We start from the raw sequence: 25,871 nt of genomic DNA, 5'->3' as shown, positions 1-25,871 counted from the left end.
CCAACACAGACACACACACACTTTCCACAAAGAGACATTCATTTTGATTTGGTCCCAAATCAGACATATCACTCATGACCTCATCTAAGACATTTCTCTTTTCTAACTAATTACCACCACACACCTCTCAATTTTTTTATTTCTGCTTTCAGAATTAAATGTTGACCATTTTTTTTGCATGTCCAGCTTCTGTGGAAATAATTTTTATCACTGTGAAATTTATCATATATGTCATAACCATTAGAAATCTCCAATGACACCTAGGCGGTAGGTAGGAAGCAACTCTCTGTCCATACTAAAATAAATGATTCCTGCATACACTTTTGGATGAGTGCATTTAAAACTGTATCTCATAAACCGAATATGTCATACCTCTCCTGATACAAATGTTAAGATACAAAACTGCTGCACTGAAATTTTTCTACATGTAACACTATCTGTAGGAAAAAGGAGAAATATGATCCTCTTATTACTTGGAGACTCAGCTGTCTATGCTATGGGAAGGAGCTGTGTTTACAAAGAAAAATAATGCTTCATTATTATATATGCTACTGAATCCACTAATGGGCAAATCGAAGAAAGCATTCTCCAGGGGTGAAATGAAAGACCATTCCATATGCCCATGTATTTTTTATCTTCACCCTACCTCTGATCATACACTACCTTTTGCTGTCTGTAGACTTGGTTTGTGTGCAGGTCAAATTACCTCCATTTTGTTATAGTTTTCATCCTGATTCAACAACTGAACTGTTATTAGCTTTCTGTGTAACACCATCTCTTCTCACACAATACAAAGGCAATTTTCAATTGCTCCCATTACTTGCATAAGAAAAAAGAATTTCCATAGGTTGATATGCATCATGAAGAAACATGAACCTTAATTTCATACACTTGGATACATCTGCCAAAGGATTTCACATTATGGCTTACTTGGTTAAGTGTGTTTGTTGTTTTGTTTGTTTGTTTTAATAATAAAAGTATTTAAGCTCATGCTTAAACAGAGAATCTAAAGAAAATAATGGGTATGACAGAGTCCAAGGATTTGAAGTGTTTCCATCATAGGTATTTTGGTTTTGGGTTTGAGGTTTTTATTTTATTTGTTTCTTTGTTGGTTTGGTTTAGTTTTTGTTTGGTTGTTTGTTTGTCTTGTTGTTGTTCTATGATTTTCTCTGGTCTGATTTTTCAAGATGGCTTTTGAAAAAGCCATCAGAGATCTGCCTGCCTCTGCAGCACAAATGCTAGGATTAGAGTTGTTGATCACCATGCCCATCTCCATTGTGTGTTAATTTCAGCAAGTATTTATGACCTGATTTACATTTAACTGTGGATAGCTCTCCAGTGTTCAGCGTTTCTCTTTCACCATGTTACCCTACCACATCTACTGAGCTGAAGTGGTCAACAACCTGCTAAACAACCTGTGTTTTTATGTGCTAAAAACACATCAAAGAATTTTAAAACTTACATATAGATATCAAAAATCTCCCATTTTGCTAGTCCAACAGAACCATAGATATTTATACATAATCTAAGGCAGAATTCTTAAATAACAGTTTCAATCAGCAAACTGGGAATTTATTGATCCTTAGCAAATATGCTCCATATTTGAAATCTCTTATAAGCATTTCTCTTCTAATTTATCAAATGAGTTACTGGTATTTAGAGACCCTGATAATGCAACCCACGTAGTTGAAACTCAAAAAAACAAACAAACCAAAAAACCAAAAAACAAAAAAAAAAACCCCAAAACAAAAAAATCCACCAGAAATTGGAATCTATTTAGATTTTAATGCAAAACCAATTGTTTTTTCCTTTTTCTTTTATCATACTTGCTAATTTACTTACTTTGTATCATTTTTAGAGTGAAAAGATAATGTGTCTTCCTAAGGCTTGTATGTTGGGGCTGGTTTTTCTCGTTTCGCCGCATCAACAGCAACCAGGAGCAGCACATGGACACCGCATCTGTGCCAGCTTTCCAAAGCAAGTCCAGCCAGCCCCTGTGTTTCTATCTCTGCTGCTGAGCAGGTTTTTTTAAAGAGATTAGCTGTTTACCAGACTAAATCTTTAAGGGCTCTTTGCCTTTAATAAGTCATTGGTTCTCAAGATCTAAATGTATTTGGGGATTTTCCCTCTGTACTATAAGAGCAGAGTGGGGACCACTTTCTCTTAGAACACCCTGGAATGAACTGGCATTGCTTCTCTCTCATCCCTACATTGAGCATCATAGAGATTCAAGTGAGACTGAAATAAAAGATAAGGAAATAAAATACATCACCAGATACGGAAAGACATCATTTTTCCCAGTATTTATTGTTGTTGTTTTGTTTTGTTTTATGTCATTGTGGTGTGCATCAGCCCAACTCAGAGAAAAGCACTCATTCTTTGAACAAAATTTTATTGAGTACTTGTGTTCGGGCCATTGTCCAAGACGTGGCATTCACGTGTTGGAAAATGTACATTCTAGATTTGATTTTTGTCCTCACGTTTACACCTTGCAAGAACTGGGTGAAATAAGACCCATTAACTTTGAAAAAAAAAATCAAGTAGACGCTATTATCACCATCACTTGTTATCCTGTGACCACGGAACGCATAGAGTGCCACTCACAGCAGGGTCCCTTGGAAGGGCTTTTATAGCTCTGAACAGAGACCAAGGTTTGGCCTTGAGATGCCTCCGGGGGCTGGCTGTCCGCCCTGCCCGGCCCCGCCCTGCCGGCTGCTGGGCGCGTGGCACAGAGTGAGCGGGGCAGCCAAGTCCCCATCGCCGGCTGCCGCTTTAAGCCAGGTAGACTCGCACAGGCACAGGCTTGGAACTTCGGGTCCTGCCTCCGCCCCCGCAAGGGGACCCGCGGGTCTCACATCCCAGTGCTGGTGTCTCCCAGGAGCTACTGGCTGTGGCTTAGGCTGGGCGCCTCCCCAGGCACTGTCACCTGTTTGACAGCCTCGCACTAATTCAGAGAGCAGCACCAGCCAGGAGCCCTGAGCGAGCACTCCAGTGGATTAGAACTCGCTTCCTTGCTCCTCCCTGCAGTCCCATTTAAAGCTAAGTCTGGCTTTAAGAAAAAGCTGAGTGGGCGCAGTGTCTGCAGCGCTTTCTTCTGAAAGATGGTAAGTGAGGAGCCGGCCTTAGCTAGTCCGCTGGGGTCCTGCAAGACAATTCTAAATTTTGCATTTAGAATGTATTCCTCCTTCGGAGATGCCTTTGTATTTTCCAGTTAGAAGAGGCCATTTTTGCTGCCCTGCACCCCTTTTTTATTCTGTGTTCCCTCTCTCTGCATATTTGCCTCCTCACCCCACCCACTTTCCCTCTCCCTGCTCAGGCTTTCTTTCCTTCCACCTGCTCCTCTAGATTATGCACATATTTGCAAACACTTAGATTTGAGCTGCTTGTGCGTGTTTGGGGTTTCTTTTCCTCTCAGGTGTCAATTGCATAATAGCTGAGCTCCTATTCCAATAATAAAAGGAGTCTACCAACATACTTTCAGAGTAAAAGAAAACAGCACTTGATAAACTTTTGGCTGAATTTCTTTAGGCAGCACTGCCCAAGCATACTCCAAACTTTCACTCACTGGCAGCAGGAGCCAAGTGTTACCCAAGTGACTCGAAGATAATAAATCTGCTCGTTTATTCTTATTTTCCTCCTCCTTTGCCCTCCTTTCTGCCTGCTCTTCCCCTTTCTTAATTTGTTATGTCCAAGAAAGTCTTTAAGGAGGATGTAGACTTGTAGTGGTCAAAAAGAATTTGCTAAAGTTTGGACTCTGCTGCAAAGGATGTCTTTTACGTGATTAAACATTGACACATAATTAAGAATGTGCTGTTGGACAGCTTAAGCTAGGAAGGCAGCCTCTCTGTCCCTGTGTGGACATTTGAAAATACCATATTTTGGAGGTATGAGGAGTGATTAGGGTGGGGCAGGAAGGTGTTCACTGAATCAGAACACAGTGGAGAAAGCACAGCAAGCAACCATTGGAGGCAATATAACTTGGAAAGGGAACTGAGCTTTAATGATGGAGGGAACTAGAACCCACCGAATTTCTTCTCAGCTTCTGACTATTACCTGGACTGTTGTTATGTTCCAGTGACTTGATTTGGGGGGCAAAATGTATGTAATTATCTCCGTGTACACGTATGCCCAGTTAGGTAAAGCACACACCTGATTCTGACTTCCAGATTAAGAGGTCACTTGAAATGATGCCATGTGGCACTGCTCACTTAGCCCTGTGTAGTCTGTGATCTTTGTCTTTCGAGGTTATTAGAAATAAAACCAAGGTATTCATTACAGAGAAACAAAAAGTTCTTATATTTTTTAATTATAAGACCTGATCTTTTTACTTAATCTCTGGGTAGTTTACCACTTCCGTGAAGCACTGAGATAGGAAATATTCCTCCAATGTTTACAAACCTGGTCCATCCAATAGTGAAAAGGTCTTAGGAGAGTAAGGAGTACTTCAAAGAGCCTATTCTTTGGTAGTAATTATAACCACACCATTCAAATATATATCTGGACCCGTAGTTATCATTTTTGTTGTTTATCTGCTTTACCACATATAATGTCTCTCCATTTTTCCCATTTTCTCCCAACTGCCATCATGCCTTCTCCCACTTCCCGGTCATACTGAATTTTGCAGAACACCATTCTGCCTTGCCAAGATCAGTATTCTGTAGGAGGCCAGAGTTATAATTGCCCGTATTCCACTACAACGTCAGAATCCAGTGTTGACGTTTCCAAGGAGACTTGGGTCTCTTTCTGGGCTGCTGGTCTCCTGGACAACGCCGAGTCCCAGCAAGCAGCACAAGCACAGGGTAAGTTCTACTCTTCTGCTTTCCTGGTAGAAAGGGCCTTTTTGCAGCCCCTGTAACTGGAAGCATCAAGGACCAAACATCTACAGAAAAAGAGATACTGTAGAGAATTTCAATAAGTACTAAGACTCCTGGATTTTACAGCACAAAGCTGGCTGTTCTGTACTTATCAACTAGTAACAAAATGAAACTTTTGTGTGCTAGAGAACTTGTGTTATTTCCTTGTAATTCTTAGAGAATTCCAACTCAAGGAGTAACTTTGGGTCTGTAACAAATATGTAACAAAGTTTCATAGTCAGCACTCTAGTAGCACATTTTTTGGAGTCAAAGTATCAGGTGGAGGACGTATTTTGTAATTTGGTGAGATTTCTGTGACATTGAGAGAAAAATCAAGAATGAATAACAATATAGATTTCATAGCATAAATTCCGTGATCCCTATTTCATACACGGAAACAACCACTTGCCTTTCACACTTCAACTTCAGTGACATGTCCAACATTAATGGAAATTATACACAGCACTCACATTGGCCTGGAACTTAATGACTACTCTTACACATATTAGAAAGATTTCCATAGTAATGCTTGGTTTCTGTAAAACTCTCAGGCATTCCAAAATTAAACACCTGCACATTCATTCTGCTCCAAAGTATTTTGGAGATGGGACTGTTAACGAAAAGATGCCTGAGCAAAACCAAAATGAATGAAAAACATATATCATGGAGGAAGTTGTTCAGTATTTTCTTTTTACTATAAGCAATTGCAGAAATGGAGTTTCTCAATATGTAAATCAAGTTTTACTTTTATTTGCTTGCTTATCATTTTAATTTAATACTAAATGCTTCAGCAACAACATTTTAAGTCCAGCAGATCGAGAATGAGAATGAAGCCCAGGGCTGGGGGAGTGAAACTGTGGTATTTTAGCATCCAGAAACAGTCTTTGATTGATGAATATAGCTTGCTGTAAAATATGAAAGACAAATGCAACTTTAAAAGGCATTAAAATATACAGATAGAAACACTTGAAATAGATCAGGTAACTTAGTGAAATCCTCATAATTTCAGAGAAAGAAACTGTGTACCACTAAAGTAAACTGGGGATTTGGTTTAGCCATGGAGCACTTCTACATGTACAAGGTCCTAGTTTTAATGTCCAGCACTAATAAATAGATGATAGATGGATAGATAGATAGATGATAGATGACATTATCATACAATGAAATATAATTCTGAACAAATTCTGCTCTTCAAATTTCACAAGAAGACAGAGAGAGGAGGAAATGCAGCATGACCATAAAGAATTTCATTGTGGTGCCAATCATAATGCTATCAAATGTTAAAAATCATAAAATATGATAAACACTAGACAGGGGTAGTGGAACTGCAGTATTGTGCCAAGTGGAAAGGTAGGGTCAATAAATATTGCTATGAAGAGCTGGAACAGAAGAGATAGCCTTTATTAAGTTACCCAGCAAGAAAGTACATACACATCCCAGGAGCTGCTCAGCCCACTTTAGAGTGCATCTCTTTTGCCACTTTTGTAGGCAGTGTGTGCATACTTGCTTATTTCCTTCTTCTGAAATCTTTAAACATATTTTTTTTCTTGTATGGAAGAAGAGTAATTAAAGCTGTTAAACTTTAGAAGTCATTCATTGGGTTTTTAATCACACAGTTATAAATAGTTCACTTGTTTTGTATTTTCACATAGACTCATCCTGTGGCTTAAATTTTCCTGTCCTGGACTCCTGTTCATGGGAAGAGGCTCAGCTCTCATCTCAGCTCTACAGAAATAAGCAGGTATGGATAGGGAGTGAGAACACTGAGACTAGCCAAGTTCCAGAGAGTCCATTCCCCATTCTCCCCTGAGTTTCTCTTTATTTTGTCTTGTTTTTTTTTAAGCTTTATATCTTGTCTCCTTTTAAATTCGCAGTGACTCAGTGTTTGTTGTGACACACAACAATAATTGTGTGTCCAAAAAGATTAAAAGTTAGATGAACAAGCTCACAGAAGCAAAGGCTTTAAGAACACCTATAGCCTGACTGACCTCTCAATTCACCAAATTCTTTTTCCTTGTCTGTGGAATATTTCTGCAGCCCTTCTCCAAGAGATGCAGCAACGACCAAGGGAGGAATACAGTAATGTTCTGAACAATACACATAGCTCAACTCTGAGGGGAGGGATTGTGACAGATTTTCCCAAAGATCACTTCTGTCTTCAGGTTTTGTTTTGGTTGTTCCCGAAGAGCAGTTGTATTTATTGGACACACAGGCAGACCAGTGTGAGGTTGAGGGTAGCCAGGTCACATGTCTTGTTTTTATGTTCATAAATATGCAAGGAAGGAGTCCAGTCAGGCCTTCAAACCATCTTCCCTATGTTTAAACAGTTCCGTGCAGCTCACTTTCCTTCATACCCACCTGACTCCCTGTGGTTACGATTTTGAGCGTCACCTGATCTCTTTAAATACTTGGTAATGAATGGAATATGCAGTGCACAAAACTGAACAATCAGTGCTAGGGAGTGTAGATTTAATTTAGGACTCAGAGGACTAGGGCTCTTTGAAATTCTGTTCATAAAACAAACAAGAATAGTCAAGTTTAAGAAGGTTGGGGAGCAATGCGTTATTATTATGTTACAAAACCAATAGAGGGGAGCACTCTTCACCATTGAATGCTTCCTGCAGCTCCAGGACACTCTGGTACAGAAGGAGGAAGAACTCGCTAGGCTACACGAAGAGAATAATCACCTCAGACAATACCTGAATTCTACTTTGGTTAAATGTCTGGAAGAAAAGGCCAAGGTATGTAATTATCTGTTTTACAAGTTCAAGGCAGTGAGTTGACAGAGGAATTCGCTGTATAACACCCATGAATGAATACATGAAGTTTACTGAACAAGGTGTCTTCATGCAGCCTAATAAGATGGATCCTTACCTTCAGGAAGTATATGACTTTAACAGGATTTTCACATTGTTTCCCAGAAGTTTCTAGCTTCATATTTTAGCTAGACGTCACAAAGGGAGTTGTTTAGGGACAAAAGTTAATCAGAGGAACTGATTAGATTACTGAGGAGAGCAGAAATCAAATGTAAAAATTACACAAAGAGAATAATCGCCTCAGACAATAGTAGTTCCAATTATGTGACAGACATTAGCTAAAGTTCTTCCTTAGGGTCTGTCTTAGGCTTTTATTGCTGGGAATAGACACCATGACCATGGCAACTCTTAGAAAAGAAAACATTTAACTGGAGATGGTTTACAGTTCCGATTTAGTTCATTGTCATCATGGAAGGAAGCATGACAGCAGACAGGCAGACTGGAGAAATATTTCCAAGTTCTGCATCTCGTTTCCCAGGCAGCAGGAAGAGATTGCAATACTAGGCCCAGCTTGATCATCTGAGACCTCAAAGGCCACACTGACAGTGACACACTTTTTCCAACAAGGCCACACCCACTATTAGTGATATTAATTAGGTATTTTAACTCTCTTGATATCATGTCTCCAAATTTAGACTAATATTATGGGGGTGTTTTGAAAGTTAATATAATAAAAGTAGGAGGTGGTGAATAGTATTTAAATCAGAAGTTCTGTCTAGATTCAGTTGAATGAGATTTAAATCTAGGCTAAGCAGTACTCCGCCTATCAATCTTATGCTTGTCTTTATCTTTATTTATTAATGATTTTAAAGGCATCTGCATCCAATGAGAAAAAAAAAAACATTCAATCAATGGTTTATAAATGATGGTCCTATTTTATTAATTTATAAATACTTTTAATAAGTTACAGTGGATATTGGCATCAGCTTTTACTTCTCTTAGTTGGAATCTTACAAACGTCATCTGCTTCCTTCAACTTTTAAAGACTGAGTAAAGAATGAGAAATAAAGTAATAATTTATTAAGGATATTTACTCAACAAATACTAACTAATAGGTTAGTTTTACTTGTGAGGGAACATAAAAGAAATTTAGGCATTTTTTTTCCTAAACAACTGGGTAAATAATATCCAAAGGAAGTTCAGTTTTCAAATATTGCTTTCCCAGAAATTGCTGTCATCAGATGAGTTTTCCAAAGTGTATGGAAGACTCAGAAAAGAGAAGAGGAAACCCAAAGAACACAGGCAACACCCTGCTGAGATTCCCCAGTCCAAGACTGCCAAGAGAAACCTCTCCACAGAGTTTTCTAAGTGTGAAGAACAGCCTGGGCCCTGTGTGGACCCCTGGGTTCTTCAAATCCTTGGGTTGAAAGACCTCAACACCATTGATGACACCCTACCAGCTAACTACAGTGCCGTCACCTCTCATCCCAAAACATTCCCCAGTACGTCCTCCCAGTTTCTTCATAATAGAGCTGGCTATGCAACTGTCCCCAGAGATCTATGCCTTGACTATGGAGGTGAGAGAACACATGCCTCGCACACCACCCCCATGCCCCAGCAAGACTGTCACTGTTTCCCTAGGCTTTCTAGTCCTCCAGTGGGCATGCAAACTCTTCCTTACCACACTGCAGATGTGTCACCCAACAAGACAGAGGTGGCCTTCTCCACATCTCTGAGCCCTCACTGCAATGTGAAAACTCACTCTTTCCACCAGGGACAAGCCTTTGTGCGTCGAGACCAAGAGGGAGGCTGGAAGTTCACCTGGGTCCCCAAGCAGCCTTAGTGGTCCTTCTTCTATCATGGAGTACTGCCAGGACCTCTGTCCACAGAGACCTCTTGCACATGGACTTGACCATCCAGAACTCAGCAGCTTTTGCCTGCCTCCTGACACTGCCACTGTTCCTCTAGGTTCCACACTTAAATTTGCAAGGTGTGATTTTAAATAAACCGTGCTGTTAGGTTTCTGCTCTTATTTTTACTCATATCTGACTTGTTTACATATCCATATCTGCAGCTGGCTTTCCCTCTTTGTTTGATGCTTTAAATTACGTTTTCTAATTACCTATGTTGCTTTTCACGACTAAAATGTAATTTTCTACTGATAGCCAGTTTAACAGCACATCATTTTTGGTCAAATTATCAACCTATTGCTTTTATTTCCTCTTCTGCTTGTTTTTGTTATCTGAAAGGTGTTTTTAGAATGAGCCTCAATTCTGTTTAAACATATTTGCTAGTGAATGTTCACAGATTATGGGACCTGTTCATTGATACTACTGAAACCATAGTGTCAATATTATATCCAGGGATGATCAAATAATTAAGCATCCATGGTGATGTTGTCAAAGTGTCTCTTAAGCAATGCTAAACTCACAAGAATCAATACCAATGACAAATTATAGCATTCAAAAGAACTACAGCTACTTTAACACTTTATGTGATCTATTAATCTCTTCTGGTACCTGGCATTGTTTCTTTGAGCAGTATTGTTCAAACTTCTTTGAGTGACTTTCATTTAAAAAACAAGACATCATCACCAACAGCAAAAACAGTGAGTTTTTCTAAACTACACAGAATTCTGTCATTGAAATTTTGACATCGTCTTATCCTTAGTCATCGTCCATTCAGCAATCCCCTCGAAACCTTTATAGAATATTTAGTATCCATGTTGAACAAGGCACAGTGGCATATGCCCTGAGACCTACACCAGGACACAAGCTAACCTTGAGAAAGCTACCTCATTTGTATGATGGCTTAGTTTTCTCAACCCAAGAATTCAGAAGCTAGACTAGATAGTCCACCAACCTTCTGAGTTGAGTGTGGGTTCCATCAGCCTTAGTCCAACATGTTATCGCAACCTAGCCATCTCTCTACTTTGGATAAAAGATGCAGATTTATGTAGAAAGAAACATATACAATCAGAACAAGAACAAATTACTTTCCTCAATATATACTCAATATATAAGTGCTGTTTGGGTCACAATATTGTTCACCGTAGGCCAGTTTTGTGTGTTAGTGTAGCCTGGTGAGAGTCTTTTGCCTCTACCAATAGAGAGATATTAATATTCATACTGTGCATAACTTGAATGCAAATACTAACAAGGATTCATCCCTTTCTAGATTAAAGACATGTTCAGGCAAGTTTGTTTCCTTTCCACCCTATTCTTCCCAGAATTAAGCACCTGTCATAGACACACACCTGTTTTGCCTACAGAGAGCCCATTGCTATTTCTCTCACACATTCTATCCCAACAAGTCACTTTGCATAATCCATGTCTGAAATGTGTACTGTCTGTAATTTTTGTAACAAAGATGTTTCTTTGTTTTTTGTTTTTTTTTTTGCTTTTGTTCTGTGCCTTATTTTGATCATGAAATCAAAGAATCTGTGTTATAATTTTTATTGCTAATCAATTTTGTTTATTATCCAGCAAAGCACTAGTATCCGCTGGGGTGTTTTCATAACAGCAATGCAACAATAGAACTTACAAAAGCTTTCTCTTCAAAGGAGTGCCTTTTACATTCCAGAATCCATATCCCTGATTGTTGGCATCAATCTTATTTTAGAATAGCAAACTTAACATTAGAATTGATTGTATACTCTACCAGGAGTTGAGTAAACAATGCAATTATTTTGGAAGTTGAATAAATAGAAAGACAAAATTAGCTAACAGGTATTATGTTGCACTGTTTAAGTGCTCTATCCTGTGATGCATGGATGAGGAAATACTCAGGTTCAACACAGTGCATTTTGTGCACAAAGAACAGCCACATATATGTCACAGCCTTTGAGATAATTTCAATGCAACCAGGTCTCAGCTTGGAGTACAGAATTTATATCCTATTGTTGACTTGTTTGGACTTATGAATGGTGGTATCGGAGGAATTGCCACATTTTTGCAAATGTATGTTGACTTATTTGAGTTATATATAGAACATAATTTTTCTGATATTTAAGAGACCTGAAATTTCATTATTGAGTGCGTGCTCTGACTTTTCTGGTTTGACTTTGTATCTTGAGCAAACCATCTAATATTTTACAAGACAAAGTGACAAAACCGTTTTTTTCTGAATGTGATGAGCACTTTCATGTGGTGCAAATGATTTCCAACAGTAGATATTTATCCCCCTGGGTTGGAACCAGAATTCTCTTTATTTGCACTAATTTTGTAATATACTTATAGCTGGATTAGTATTACTGTAATTTAGTGTAATTGATTGCTTCCTTTTTTCAGGTATATAAATGAGACTATTGAATAATCTCTGTTCAAAAGGATCAAATATGGAAACAACAGTCTTGAACCTAACTTTACATGACAATTTGAATCTAATGTTGATTTTTAATTATATTTGAAGATTTTCTCTTTAATTATATTAACTATCTGAAAATTTTATATAATGTATTTTGATCATATTCACCAACACCCCCAACTCCTCCCATATCAACCCTCTTTCCTCTCAACCCCTATCCACACAACTTTTCTCGTTTTGATTATTTATGAACAAACCTAATAGATTTAGTTCTTAAAATACAAATATATGGCATAGTTATGTTTTTAAGTATGCTTTAAATCTGCATTTTGTTAGATGAACATAAGCATTTAGTTTTAATTCTTACACAGAATATCAACAAATGTCAAGCACAATTTACTACTTGCATTTTAAATGCTATGATTTATTTGTGATTGAAACTATTTCTAATTATAAGTCAGCTTTGTAATGAATCTATGACTAATAAATGACAGAATTTATTTCATTGCCCTTTGACTCTTATTTTACCAACTTCTGCTATAGATTTTACATTATAAAAATATATTTTTATATCCAGATCAGTTTTTAAAAGTACAATTTTTAACAATGAAGGAACTGTTTAATAGATATAGCCCATGACAGGGTATAATGAGGATATAAAAAATGAAACATGTTTTAAAATCACAGTAGCTGTAAATGAGAGGCACAACTTGAGCATGTCTGATCAAAGCAAGAAATCTGGCTATGGAGAAGAGAGTGTTCCAATGTGGACAGGAATCAAGTTTGGGATCTCAATAAAAAGTGTAATTGAAAGAAGATTATTTTTTTTACTTTATTTTTTTATATTTTTATATTAATTACAGTTTATTTACTTTGTTTCCCAGCTGTAGCCCCCTCTCTTATTCCCTCCCAACCCCACCCTCCCTCTCTCATCTCCTCTTTACCCCTCTCCAAGTCCACTTACAGGCAAGGTCCTCCTCCCGTTCTATCTTAACCTAGCTTATCAGGTCTCACCAGGGCTGGCTGCAATGTCCTCATCTGTGGCTAGGCTGGGCTGTTCCTCCCACGGAGGTCTGGGGAGGTTAAAAATCTAGCCATAAAGTTCATGCCAGAGACAGTCCCTGTTCCCTTTACTAGGGAAGCCACTTGGATACTGAGCTGCCATGAGCTACGTCCGAGCAGAGGTTCTAGGTTATATCTATGCATGGTCCCTGGTTGGAGAATCAGTCTCAGACAAGCCCCTGTGCCTAGATATATTTGGTCCTAGTGGAGCTCCTGTTCTCTCCAGGTCTTAATAACTCTCTCTTCTTTCTTACAATCCCCTGCACTCTGCCCAAATTTTGGTTATGAGTCTCAGCATCTGCTTTGATACACTGCTATGTAGAGGCTTTCAGAGGCCCTCTATTGTAGGCTCCTATCCTGCTTCTTGTTTTCCTCTTACATCCAATGTCCATCCTATTTGTCTTTCTAAGTAAGGATTGATCTTCTTACCCTGGGTCCTCCTCCTTGTTTAGCTTCGTTAGGTGTACCGATTTTAATATGTTTATGAGAAAGCAGATTCTTAAATGGTAATAAAGAAGTGCTTATACAAACAAACCCAACAGAAAGCAGTGTGTTATGAACTTTATGAGCTTAAGAAGCAAGTTGTGTATCATAAAACACTTTCTGATCTCCACCTCACAAATAATTGCCCCAAATGAGAGAAGCAAAGTGGCCCTGTAGATGCCAAAAGGAATAACAAGGAGAAGAGCTAAATGCACATGGAAACAGAGCATTTTTCCCAAGTCTGTGCTCTATTATAGACCATAATTCACAGTGAGAATATTAATATCTAGAAAGAATAGGTAGAAAGTCTTTCTCAGTGTCAAGATTTTGTTTTTGTGCAGTGTCATTTGATTTTCTCTGTCTTGGAGAAAATTATGGCCGAATCTCTCTCTCTGAATAATACTTGAACAATAATATAATGAATGCAGGTATTGAAGCTGTGTGAAGAAATATGAAATGTGCAGGTAAATAGGTGGAACAAGAAAATATTACACTGAGTGTAGTAATCTATATTCTGAAATATAAATGCTGCATGTTCTCTTTCATCAGTTAGCTCCCAACTCTAAACCCTTCGATGTGAGTATACACCTAGGGTAACATCAGAAATCAAGAAGTAAATGACAAGAGGCTGGGGAGTGTTTGATAGGGAAATGACAGGATATGAATGGTATGAAGGGGAATGGAGTAAAGAGACTCCTCAAATGGAATAGACTGTTGCTGTTGTCCTTGATTGGCTCCCAGAGGTTGAAGGTGAATCCCTATTGATGAAGATATCAGGCACTTCAGACACAGCACTCAGGGATCCATGCTAGGTCAAACCTGAAAGCCTCTCCTTGAGGTCTGGCTTTCATACTACTAAAGCCTTCTGTGGAGAGAAGTAACCAATTATTCGGCCCAGCTCTAACATCTATGAACCAGAGCAATGGCCAGCATGGCATGATATCCCCAAGTTCAATGTCATAACTTATACCTTGGTGGTAGCCAACAGCTCTCTAATTTGACTAAGTACTGTTTAACAGAAGGGAAATCAGGCATTGTACTAGAAACTTTCCCAACTTTCAAGGGATAGTGATATCATCTATCCTAAGAAGGACCTCCTAACACCACTCTATTAAACCAAACAACTAACTAGATTCTAAACACTTTTCCTTAGAGCTGTAGATAAGTGTATCTCTTCTTCCTCATCAAAGAAGCTTCTTTTTGGAGCAGACAAAGGTCATTAAAGAGTGCCACAAGAGGCCAAAATTCAAAGAAAAACTGATCAGCAATTTCCCAGAATCCGTGGATAAAAACTACAATACAACTTCTGCAGCACCGTAAGTACAGGAAACTTCAAGAAAAGGGGGTTGGAAAGAAATGACAGGGAAGTTATACTCATGATACTTCTGTATTATGATTGCTAAAAGGGACTTGAACAATAACACCAATGATAGACCTGCTTCAGAGAAAGGGATAACACTCTTGGGGCCCTATCCCTAGATAAAGAATTACAGAAAGCTAATAGCCACCAAGACGGAGGAAGAATAAATCTTTTTCAAAGATGAACCCCATAATTGCTTATCTAATACCAAGCAGTCGAGCCTAAAATCATATACATACAAACACCACCAAGCAGACTGAGAAAGTCACATTTGCACATCTATGCATTTATACATATGTGTAATATAACAACTTAAAAAAGAACATAAATCAGAGAGAGATCAGGGGCTGGGGATACATGGAAGAGTGGGAATGAAGAAAGGAAAAGAGGAAAATGATGGAAATATGTATATGAGAAATATGATAAAACAGGCCCAGTTTTCTGGTAACAGCATGAAGACTAATTGAGGCCCAATAAAATGTTCTTTGTGCTTTAATACATAATGAAAGTTTTATGGAAGCCAAATGAGCGTGTGGCACTATGGCTGCTGCAGAATACATCAGGCCTTTGGTACAGTGACCCTTGAAGGTGGAAATGGCTCTTCATCTGTAATGTCACTGCTACAACTTGTCTAGTTGGAGACTCAAAATCTCACCATGTTTAACAGAGACCTAATTCAAATTTCACAAATTTAGTGTGAGAATGAGATGGTGGCAAAATACCAAGCAGTGAATAATCATTGAAAGTATTAATGGGCCTCTTAATGAAAAGGCAGAGAAATTAAAAGGAAAAAAATTTACAATTTCTTTTCCAATTACTTCTGCCCACATGAAAACCTATAGTAGAAATGTACAACTATTTCACACGGAAAGTTTATTAGATGATGGGGACGGTATCACTAATTGGATAAAGTGCATGCAAAGGATACATTTAAAGTAGATTGACTCCGTAGACTGTATGGAAACTGAGATCTCTGGGTTTGGGAAGAGATCTTGCCCCAATAAGTACAATGGAGTGCAGTTGAAAAAGATAGCTCAGATCATCTGCGTCTCTACACCCACCCACACATATTCATGTCTGCCCACATACGTGTTAACATTTATGCATACAAGGCACAACACACATACACATGTGTATGTACACAAAAGGCTTTCAGGAAACAGAGTTCATATTCCTTGAGGTGTTGTTGGCATTATTGTCTTTTGTGTGAACCATTTTAGATAATCCTGGAGGACTGGACAGATAGTGGGTGAGGACACATACAATGCAGAAGCCATGCGTTTGAGTACTCTAGGAGCTTTCTGTTTTCTCCATTTTGAAATGGAGAATTAAATAATTTTTCAGGTAAAGAATAGATGTATTTATCTTTGGCTCTTGACTTCACCTTTATTCCAGATTGATGGTTTGAAATTTAAAAAAGCACAGAAAGGGTGCTTCAAGGTGATTTCCCATTTCAAGAGAGTCCTTAAATGGATGTCCCACTGGGTTGAGGCCTCTATCTCAGGAACCTCTGGAGGGAATGTTCCCTCAGGATCCTTCTTTGCAGGGAATATGACACAGGAACAGCTCTTTAATGAGGATTCTGCCAGACGTCAAAACACCTCCTTACATTTGGGCAAAAGGCCAAAACACACCCTTCTTTCATGTTGGCCCCATGGGATTTGTTACCTTATAGAGGCCACAGAATCCTCCTTCTTCCTTCCCTGCCTTGCAGGGTGTGGTTCCAGGTGGAATCTGGAAGGGGCACCTGTACAGGTGCTCCCCTGGGGCCACCTGCCCGGTGAGCTCTTATAATGTCAACACCACAGCCTCCACTGGGAGTTAGAACACCATCTTGCCAAAGACTGCCTTTTCTCCTTCGGTGTGAAAAGATCATGACTAGTGTTGCTTGATCTTCTTACTGTACTTACTAAACATTTGTATCAACATTTGAATCAATAGACTTTTCAAATGATAGAGGGAGAATAGACTTTATATAGAGAATAGAAGCATCTCATTAGCAACAATGGAGCCAAAATGGTCTTGGGTTCTAAACTAGAACACTGATGAATTCAAGAAGCACTTGTTTCTTTTTCAGAGCCTTTGAGTACAGATTAATGTCTGCAGCAATTACTAGGATATGTTTATGTCAGCAAATCAAACACAACATGCTCAAATATGCCTTCCTTTTACAGTCATGAGATTGTGAACTGAGAAGAATTTTATAGTTGAAAATGCGTGACTCTTCTGCTCTCAGTGTGGCCTTAAACATAAACTCTACTTTTCAGTGCCAGTGTTTTGACCTGAGAGTGTTGATACATTCTTTTTTAAAGGGTGACATACACTTTCAGATTCTATTTTTTATTCTTACCTATCATAGGGAGTTAAGAATATTCCTATTTAAATTCTCAAAAGTAAAGCCTTCAGACTTTTAAAGTCACATCATTGGAAATAAGAAATACATAATTCTACTTATTTAATTCTATATGTGCTCATTTCAGAATGTGATTTTGTCTCCTAGGGACTATGATATATATCCTAAAAAGTTTTTGAATAGAGGAAAATCAGGAATAGATTTGTTGACAGCATGATATCATGGACATTCAGAAGATGCAAAGTCGTGATTATAAGGAATGCAGACACAGGCAGAAAGGTAGAAAGGACATAAGAAGACCGACAAGACAACGTGTGAAATCTGTGATGGAAACCAGCATAGTTGGTTACACAATTTCTTTCCATAAAGGATACATATATCCCTAGAATCCAGTTTCTTCATAAATAGAATTTCTGTCTATAGTAGAAAGATAATAATGTGCAATGATTCCAAAAGAGAAAGGTGATGATTTATGTGTTGATCCTGTCATTAAAAGGCATCACTCTTCATGTCTGTTTACACTGGCCTTAAAATAATAGTGATTCTAACTTTTATATATTTTCTTTCAAACTACTCAGAATATCTTAAGATTAAACCAATCATCTCTCAAAAAACTGACATAGTTTTCAAACTCCTCATTTTATTGTTTAATATTAATATTTTAAAAATTTATTTATTTTTATTCACTTTGTATCTCAGCTGTAGCTCGCTCCCCCATCCCTTCCCAAGGCCACCATCCTTCCCCCTTCCCTCTCATCCCCATCTCCTCCATCTCCTCCCATGCCCTTCCCCACATCCCCTGATAGTGGAGTTCCTCCTCTCCTTCCATCTGACCCTAGCCTATCAGGTCTCATCAGGACTGGCTGCATTGTCTTCCTCTATGGTCTGGCAAGGCTGCCCCTGCCCCCAATGGGGGAGACAGTGATCAAAGCCACTGAATTCATGTCAGAGACAACCTCTGTTCCCCTTACTAAGGAAACCACTTGGACACTGGACTGCCATGGGCTACATCTGTGCAGGGGTTCTAGGTTATCTCCATGCATGGTCCTTGGTTGGAGTATCAGTCTCAGAAAACACCCCTGTGCACAGATTTTTTGGTTCTGTTCCTCTCCTTGTGGAGCTCCTGTCCCCTCCAGTTCTTTCTTTCTCCTCCTTCTTTCATAAGATTCCCTGCACTATGCCCAAAGTTTGGCTATGAGTCTCAGCATCTGCTTTGATACCTTGCTGGGAAGAGTCTTCAAGAGGCCCTCTGTTGTAAGCTCCTATCCTGTTCCCTTTTTTATCCCTCCTCCGATGTCTGTCCCATTTGCCTTTCTGAATGAGAATTGATCATCTTACCCAGGGTCCTCCGTCTTGCTTAGCTTCTTTAGGTATACAGATTTTAGTATGTTTATCCCATATTATATTTCTAATATCCACTTATAAGTGAGTATATACCATGTATGTCTTTCTGCTTCTGGGATACCTAACTTAGGATGATCTTTTCTGCTTCCCCCCATTTGCCTTCACATTTCATGATTCCCTTGTTTTTAATTCCTGCATAGTATTCCATTGTGTAAATGTACCACAATTTCTGTATTCATTCCTACATTAAGGGACATATGGGTTGTTTCCAGATGCTGGCTATTATGAATAAAGCTGCTACAAACATGGTTGAGCAAATGTCCTTGTTGTATACTTTAGCATATTTTGGATATATGCCTAAGAGTGGTATAGCTTGATCTTGAGGCAGCACTGTTCCTACTTTTCTGAGAAAGCACCAGATTAATTTCCAAAATGGTTGTACAAGTTTACATTCCCCCAGCAGTGGAGTAGGGTCCCCCTTTCTCCACATCCTCTCCAGCATGTATTGTCACTTGAGTTTTTGCTCTTAGCCATTCTAAAGGCTGTAAGGTAAAAATCTCAGGGTTTATTTTTATTTGCATTTCCCTGATGACTAATTAAGTTGAGCATTTCTTTAAGTGTTTTTCTGCCATTCGATATTCCTCTATTGAGAATCCTCTGTTTAGCTCTGTACCCCAGTTTTCATTTGGTTTACCTATACTATTAATTTTTAATATATTTTTTGAAAATCTTACATAGGCTGAGCATATAGCATGAACACTGAGAAGCATATATGATAACTGCCATCGTCTGTCTGAGAAGAAGCACTGTGAACCAGGACATGTGCCTATAACATATAGGAAAAAGGCAGTGTTGCTCTCCTGGGGAAAGCAGCTACAGGGCTTGTCATTGTTACAACTCTAACCCAGCCGCAGACATACAGCTCTTCTTGTATAGACACAAATAGTCATGAGAAAAACATGTTGTTACTGTAAAACAATTGTTATCCTTCCAAATATGAAAGAATTCTGAACCTTCCCTGGCAACATCTGCTGCAAGTTTTTAAAATACGACTATACCTCAGAGCCTGTAATAGCCAACAGTAAGGGGAATATTTCCACTTTAGATCTATGAATATTGAAACTCAGTTATCTTTACATTGATTTTATTTTATTATATATGTGCCTGACTATCTGTATGTGCACGACATACATGTAGGTGCACACAGAGACCACCCAGTGCTGGGGCAAACCTAGGAACCTCTGCAACATTAGCAAGTGCTTGTTCATTACTGAGCCATCTCTCTGGCCCTGTAAATTTTGGATTTTACAAATGACTGTTAAAGCAGCCTTTGCATTTGTATCTAGACTCCACCCAGATTTAACATAATCAGTTAAAAAGTTCCTCCCAAAGACTATTTCAGCTAAAAGTCAATGGTTTACATTTTCTACTTTACAGGTCTGTAGCTTTCAGCAAGCTACTCCCACAGCTTTACATTTAATTTTTTTTTCAGAAATTTAACAAATATTCCAAATATTAGTAAATCAACTAAGAAAAATTTTATAGTATCAATCAGTCGTCTCTACAGAAGCATTTCTAATTGCTTCCTATACATCCTGAGAATGGAAAAGTATTACCTGCCCAACTCTTGTTGTCTCTAGAAAAAATAACATCAATGTAAGACATTCATGCTGGAGGTTTTGTGTCAATGTGACAGTCATGTGAGAGGGAAAATGCCTCCAGAAGATTGGACTGGGCAGATAAGCTTGAAAGGCATCTTCTTAATTAGTGATCTGGGGTTGGGTGATGACCCAGTCTGCCAAGAGTGGGCACTCCCATGCTGGTGGTCCTGAAATCTATAAGAAAGCAGGCTGAGAAAGCCATGAAGAGCAAGCCAGTAAGCAGCTCTCCTCCATGACCTCTGCATCAGCTCCTGCCCTCGGGTTCATTCTCTGTTTGAGTTTCTGTCCTGACTTCCTTTAGTGAAAAATTCTGACGTAGAAGCCAAATAAACCCTTTCTTCCCCGAGATGATCTCATGGTGGTGTTTCACCACAGCCATGATAATGTTAAGGTAAGGTAATGTGGAATATTAGAAAATGATATTATGACCAGTACAAGAAGCTTTCAGAACTGTTTAGTTCACCTAAGTACAACTGCCCTTAGACATACAAAGAGCAGATAGGCAGCTCAGTAAGGTACACATACTGTGACTGGGCACGTTATCATCCAAGAGGCAATGATACATCCATGTATCAGTTCATCTTTGGTTAGATACTTTCTATGCATTGCCATTGCTGCAGGTACCATATTCTTGGCTCATAAGATTTTCCTTTTGATAACATTTTCACTTGCCTTAGCATTAAGAAAGGATACGAACAATTTCTGAAAAAAAAATTTGCATGATTTTAATCACGTTTGTAGGAGAAGTATTACCTAACAAAAGAACAAACAATTCTAAAGCCACTGTGCATAAATTTTTATACTTTTAATATTCTTTAAAAACTTAAAGGCACAGCCCAGAGTCCGGGAGTCAAAGCTAGTTGTCTTTCCAGTCCAGTCCCGCAGTCGCCTGTCTCTTATTTCTTTCTTTCAACATGACAGATGCAGCTGTGTCATTCACCAAGGACTTCTTGGCAGGTGGAGTAACCGTGGCCAAGGTGGAGTAACCGTGGCCATCTCCAAGACAGCGGTAGTGCCCTTTGAGCAGGTCAAGCTGCTGCTGTACGTGCAGCATGCTAGCAAGCAACTCATGGCAGATAAGCAATACAAGGGCATCAGAGACAATGTGGCTCGTATCCCCAAGGAGCAGGGAGACCTTTCCTACTGGCGTGGTAATCTGGCCAGTATCATCAGATACTTCCCAACCCAGGCTCTTAACTTTGCCTTCAAAGGTAAATATAAACAGATCTTTCTGGGTGGTGTGGGCAAGAGGACCCAGTTTTTGTGCTACTTTGCAGGGAGCCTGGCATCCAGTGGTACCGCTGGGGCCACAGCCTTGTGCTTTGTGTACCCGCTTGATTTTGCCTGTACCGGTCTAGCTGATGTGGGAAAAGCTGGAGCTGAAAGGAAATTGGAAGGCCTCGGTGACTGCCTGGTTAAGATCTCCAAATCTGATGGGATTAAAGGCGTGCACCGAGGCTTTAATGTGTTGGCACAAGGCACTATCATCTACCGAGCTGCCTAGTTCGGCATCTATGACACTGCAAAGGGAATGCTTCCAGATCCCAAGAATGCTCACATCTTCATCAGCTGGATGACTGCTGGTTCTGTCACTGCTATTGCTGGCCTTGACCTCCTATCCTTTAGACACCGTTCGCCGTCATATGATGATGCAATGAGGACACAAAGGAACGGATATCACGTATACAGGCCTGACTGCTGGCGGGGGATCGCTCGTGATGAAGGAGGCAAGACTTTTTTCAAGGGTGCTTGGTCCAATGTTCTCAGAGGCATGGGCAGTGCCGTTGTGCTTGTCTTGTCTGACGATATCAAGAAGTACACTTAATTATGTTCTAGGTGTTCTCCCCGAGAACAGGAAGGTTGTATAATACACCATGTCTTGAGCATTCTGGACAGATTCTTTGGGCCTGTCTGTTTTATCAGTAACATCTATTGACCAGCTGAAAAATGGGAATACTCATCTGACCAGGTTTCTCTTAAAGCCATTTCCATAGTGACAATAATGACGGGACTCAATTGCATTTTTCATTTCATTCACTCCTGATAATACAAAGCGAAGAAATAAAAATGTCTAAAAACAAAACAAAAAATTTAAAGGTACAGTTTTCACAAAGATGTTAATGCTTGCCTTATATAAACTATTACAAACATAAAAATTAAGCCTTTATGAAAACTTGAAATTCGACAAGTATCAATGTTTTGTGTTTTTTAGCTACCACTACTGCTATGTCTAATATTTTGAGTATTTTCAAAGCAACCTGTTATTATATTTCACTTTTTTACAATTATACTATGCATTTTAACCAATAAATATTTTACAAATAATTACCAAGCATTTATTCTTCCTAAAAAAAATCAACATTGAAATATCTACTAAGATTTGTACCCCTTATAACAGCAGTGCTTTCTTTCGTGTATAGCTGATTCTTAGAGAAACTGTCCAACAACCATGCAAAATTTATGAGACTTTGAATGTATTAATTCATCCTGAATAAGTTTTATATAGTTTATAACTGTACTATATAGCATTTCATGTTTCACTGAACTTTTAAAAGTAATTACTGAAAACAAAAGTATGCAGAAACACACAACAAAATTACTTGACCCACAGCACACCCATTTTATCTTCCTGTTGTTATCATTTCACAATATTTCTAGTCTCTGTTTTACATCAATGTGTTATAAGTAAGGCAAAGAAAGAACAAAGGGGAGAGAGAGGAAGAGGGATTTGTCTGGAAGGTACCACTTTACCATCCACCATTCTGAATCCTTTCTGAACAGTTTGATTCTTATATAAATAAATCAAAGTATTATAGTGTGTAGCCTTAGAAGGTACATTCAAATGACTTCATTCTTCAGGTGTGAACCAAAATCATTTAAGTATGGTTATGATGTGTCTCTGCAAGCACTTAGGTTCTTTCTATAAATGTAGAACCAGTTATTGGATAATAAAACTTGATACAATGTGTGTACTATTCAAATGAAGGTATGCCAGTCATAGATGCTAGTTATGTTAACCAACTGTCATAAACAATGTACTTTGTGACACTTTCATAAAAGAATAATAAATAACAAATGAAGAGACAGCAGTCATACTAATCAGCTGCCATTAATAATATACTTTGTGACACTTTTATAAAATAATAATAAACATGCAACAATAAAATCAGTGTCATAAAATTCCCACTTTCATTTCCTAAATAAAAAATCTTATATATACAATATTTATATTAGTAATTTCATTTTACATAGAAAAAAGGATGTACAGAGCTGTTTTCTAAAATTATTGATTAAATAATTCATTACGCCACCAATAATATATTTTAATAGGTACATCTATTATTATAATAAGAAGAATTGTACTTTGTGGATAAATTATCAATAGGAAACATAAGCAAAATTCTTCATCCATAATGAGAGTATGGATCTGGGTTATGTACTCTTTAATGTTTCATCTAGCCCCAAAGCTCTCTGAGGGGTTTGGTGAATATTTTTGAAGGGTTAATTGACTGCAATATTCCTTTATCAATCACCTTTGGACATAGACTTATTGCTAAATAGAGGCTTACTGCACAAAATTTACAAATGTTTTTCATTCTATTGCTCTAGCCAAGGTGCTGAAATTGGCTTCAAATTCCATTCCAATTTTAGGACAACATATAGAAGCGATGAGAGTTCTCTGTTGTATTTTAACTATATTAAAATGAGGTGTGGAGTGTGGCTGATAGTATTAAAATTATTCCAATGTGAGCTGTGCACCTAAAATCAAGAAACTAAATCCAAACTTAGAAAAGAGAATGATAATTAAAATTATATTAGTCTGGATGCCTGAAAATCAAACAAATTTAAAATATACATGCAAAGAACCTTAAAGCAAATACAAACACATGACCAAAATAGACATTTCATAATGTAGATTTTGTTGAGAGTAATATCACTTGCTGATATAACTGAGCAAAGAAATAAATCTTGAGCCCAGTTTCTCTGCTTCTGAAAGCTCAGCTAAAACTTATCCATAGTCTAGAACATAGTCTTGAAAACATGTAGAAGTATGTCCAGAATACCTACTTAGTTCATAAAACTAGCTGCAATCTGAGTTAGAAGGTTAAGATTTATTTCCTCAGGTCAGCACAGTGCAAGACATATAAGACCCTGTAAGTGTTCAGATCCCACAGTGAGAAAAGCCATGAGCAGGCTTCAGGTTCTCTGGCCCTGTGAGATCTCAGAAATTCTACTCCCTTCTCACCTCATGAGAGAAGTAAGGAAAAATGCAATGGTTTCATTCTTTATTTAGCAAAGAATGTGATTAACATAAAGACTTTGATGATGATTCCATGTTTCTGGTAAGGGTGATACTCAAGCAGAAATGCAAGCCCAGCTCACAGCTCATTTTTAAAGCAGATATGGTGGCCTTCCCACAATGGTGGGAAACACAATCTAGACTGAGCTAGTAGAATGTCTGCCTTTACCACGTCAACTCCAAAAGTCCTGTTCCAGCAGAGACTCTCAACTTGGCAATTCTCAGAGCATCAGATGGGCTCTAATGGCTATATATGTGAAGGCAAAGAATAGTCAAATCCAAACAATGATGCTGCCAGGAGGAAAACTATCTAAATACTTATTTTGAGAATTGTATGGATTATTCTTGTTTGATCTTAAAAATCAAACACAATTCAAATCAGCTGGAAGTATACCTCATTGCTTTTCTAAGGCAGACAAGAATTCTTAAACTGCACATTTCTAGGCATCCATTCCAATTGTCCACATAGTGGTTCATTTCACCTGAACTCAACTGCCAACTTACATGCCTGTCCAACTATGTGGAACCCAAATAGAAGGCTGGCACACTCACAGGGAAACTCCAGGGCCCTATAAAAGCCATGGTGTCACCTAACTAATAACTACTAAAAATAGCACAGGAGCATTCTCACTGATCCTTGAAGCCCCGGTATTAGGTACATCAGTGAAATGCAACAGACAGTTAAAGAACTCACATATTTTGCCTTCCTGGTTCATCACTAAGTGCCACTTCCAGAATCATTTGCTAGAACAAATTGTGACAAACAGTTACATTGCTGTCCTTGGAGAACCAAAAATGCAACCAGGACCATCTTATTTTATGCATAGATAACAATAACAATGCAGGGCATTAAATGATAAGAGGATAATGATACTTTAAAAGAGACTAACCACATTCCAATGATATAAAGAAAAATAGGGGAAAATATTGATGTATATGTGAAATATTCAGAATAATATACTCAGAAAGAGTTGCTAGCATAGACAGAAATAAAATTTATTATTATTTTAAAAATACATAAATATAGAAAATAATTAAAGACACAATCAAAACAAAGAAAGTATAATGAGATAACCCCTTACTCCAATATAAATAGCTATTTTACAAACAATGATTGGTGTTGGCGTGGGTGTGAAGAGATGGGGATTCTTGCACACTGTTGGTGGAGATACAATAAACCTAATATTAATTTATATAGTCACTGGGGAAACAATGTGGAGGTTCACCCAATATTAAAAACAGGATAGCCACAGATCATGCAGTCTTATTCTTAGTTAGTTTTCAAAGTCAATAAAATAAGTCTGAAAATGATTCATCAATACCCCCACATTTATTGTAGGATCATTCACAATAACCAAAATACCAAATACCAAACATATGCACAGTGGAATACT

General features: G+C 38.3%; 1 protein-coding gene and 1 pseudogene across 1 annotated transcript; both read left to right on the top strand.

Annotated features, from left to right (window-relative positions):
- Positions 1–2,750: 2,750 nt before the first annotated feature.
- Gmnc (geminin coiled-coil domain containing) lies at positions 2,751–12,302 on the top strand. Its single transcript, XM_060370898.1, has 5 exons — positions 2,751–3,104; positions 4,625–4,799; positions 6,506–6,594; positions 7,478–7,594; positions 8,835–12,302. The coding sequence occupies exons 1-5, from the start codon at positions 3,102–3,104 to the stop codon at positions 9,450–9,452; spliced, it is 1,002 nt and encodes a 333-aa protein (XP_060226881.1). The 5' UTR covers positions 2,751–3,101; the 3' UTR covers positions 9,453–12,302.
- Positions 12,303–21,091: 8,789 nt separating this feature from the next.
- LOC110564910 (ADP/ATP translocase 2-like) lies at positions 21,092–22,002 on the top strand (annotated as a pseudogene).
- Positions 22,003–25,871: the final 3,869 nt, after the last annotated feature.

The sequence above is a fragment of the Meriones unguiculatus genome, chromosome 17, assembly GCF_030254825.1.
Source record: "Meriones unguiculatus strain TT.TT164.6M chromosome 17, Bangor_MerUng_6.1, whole genome shotgun sequence".
Lineage (NCBI taxonomy): Eukaryota > Metazoa > Chordata > Mammalia > Rodentia > Muridae > Meriones > Meriones unguiculatus.
Note: the sequence above shows the minus strand (reverse complement) of the source record. Positions and strands in the feature narration are given on the sequence as shown.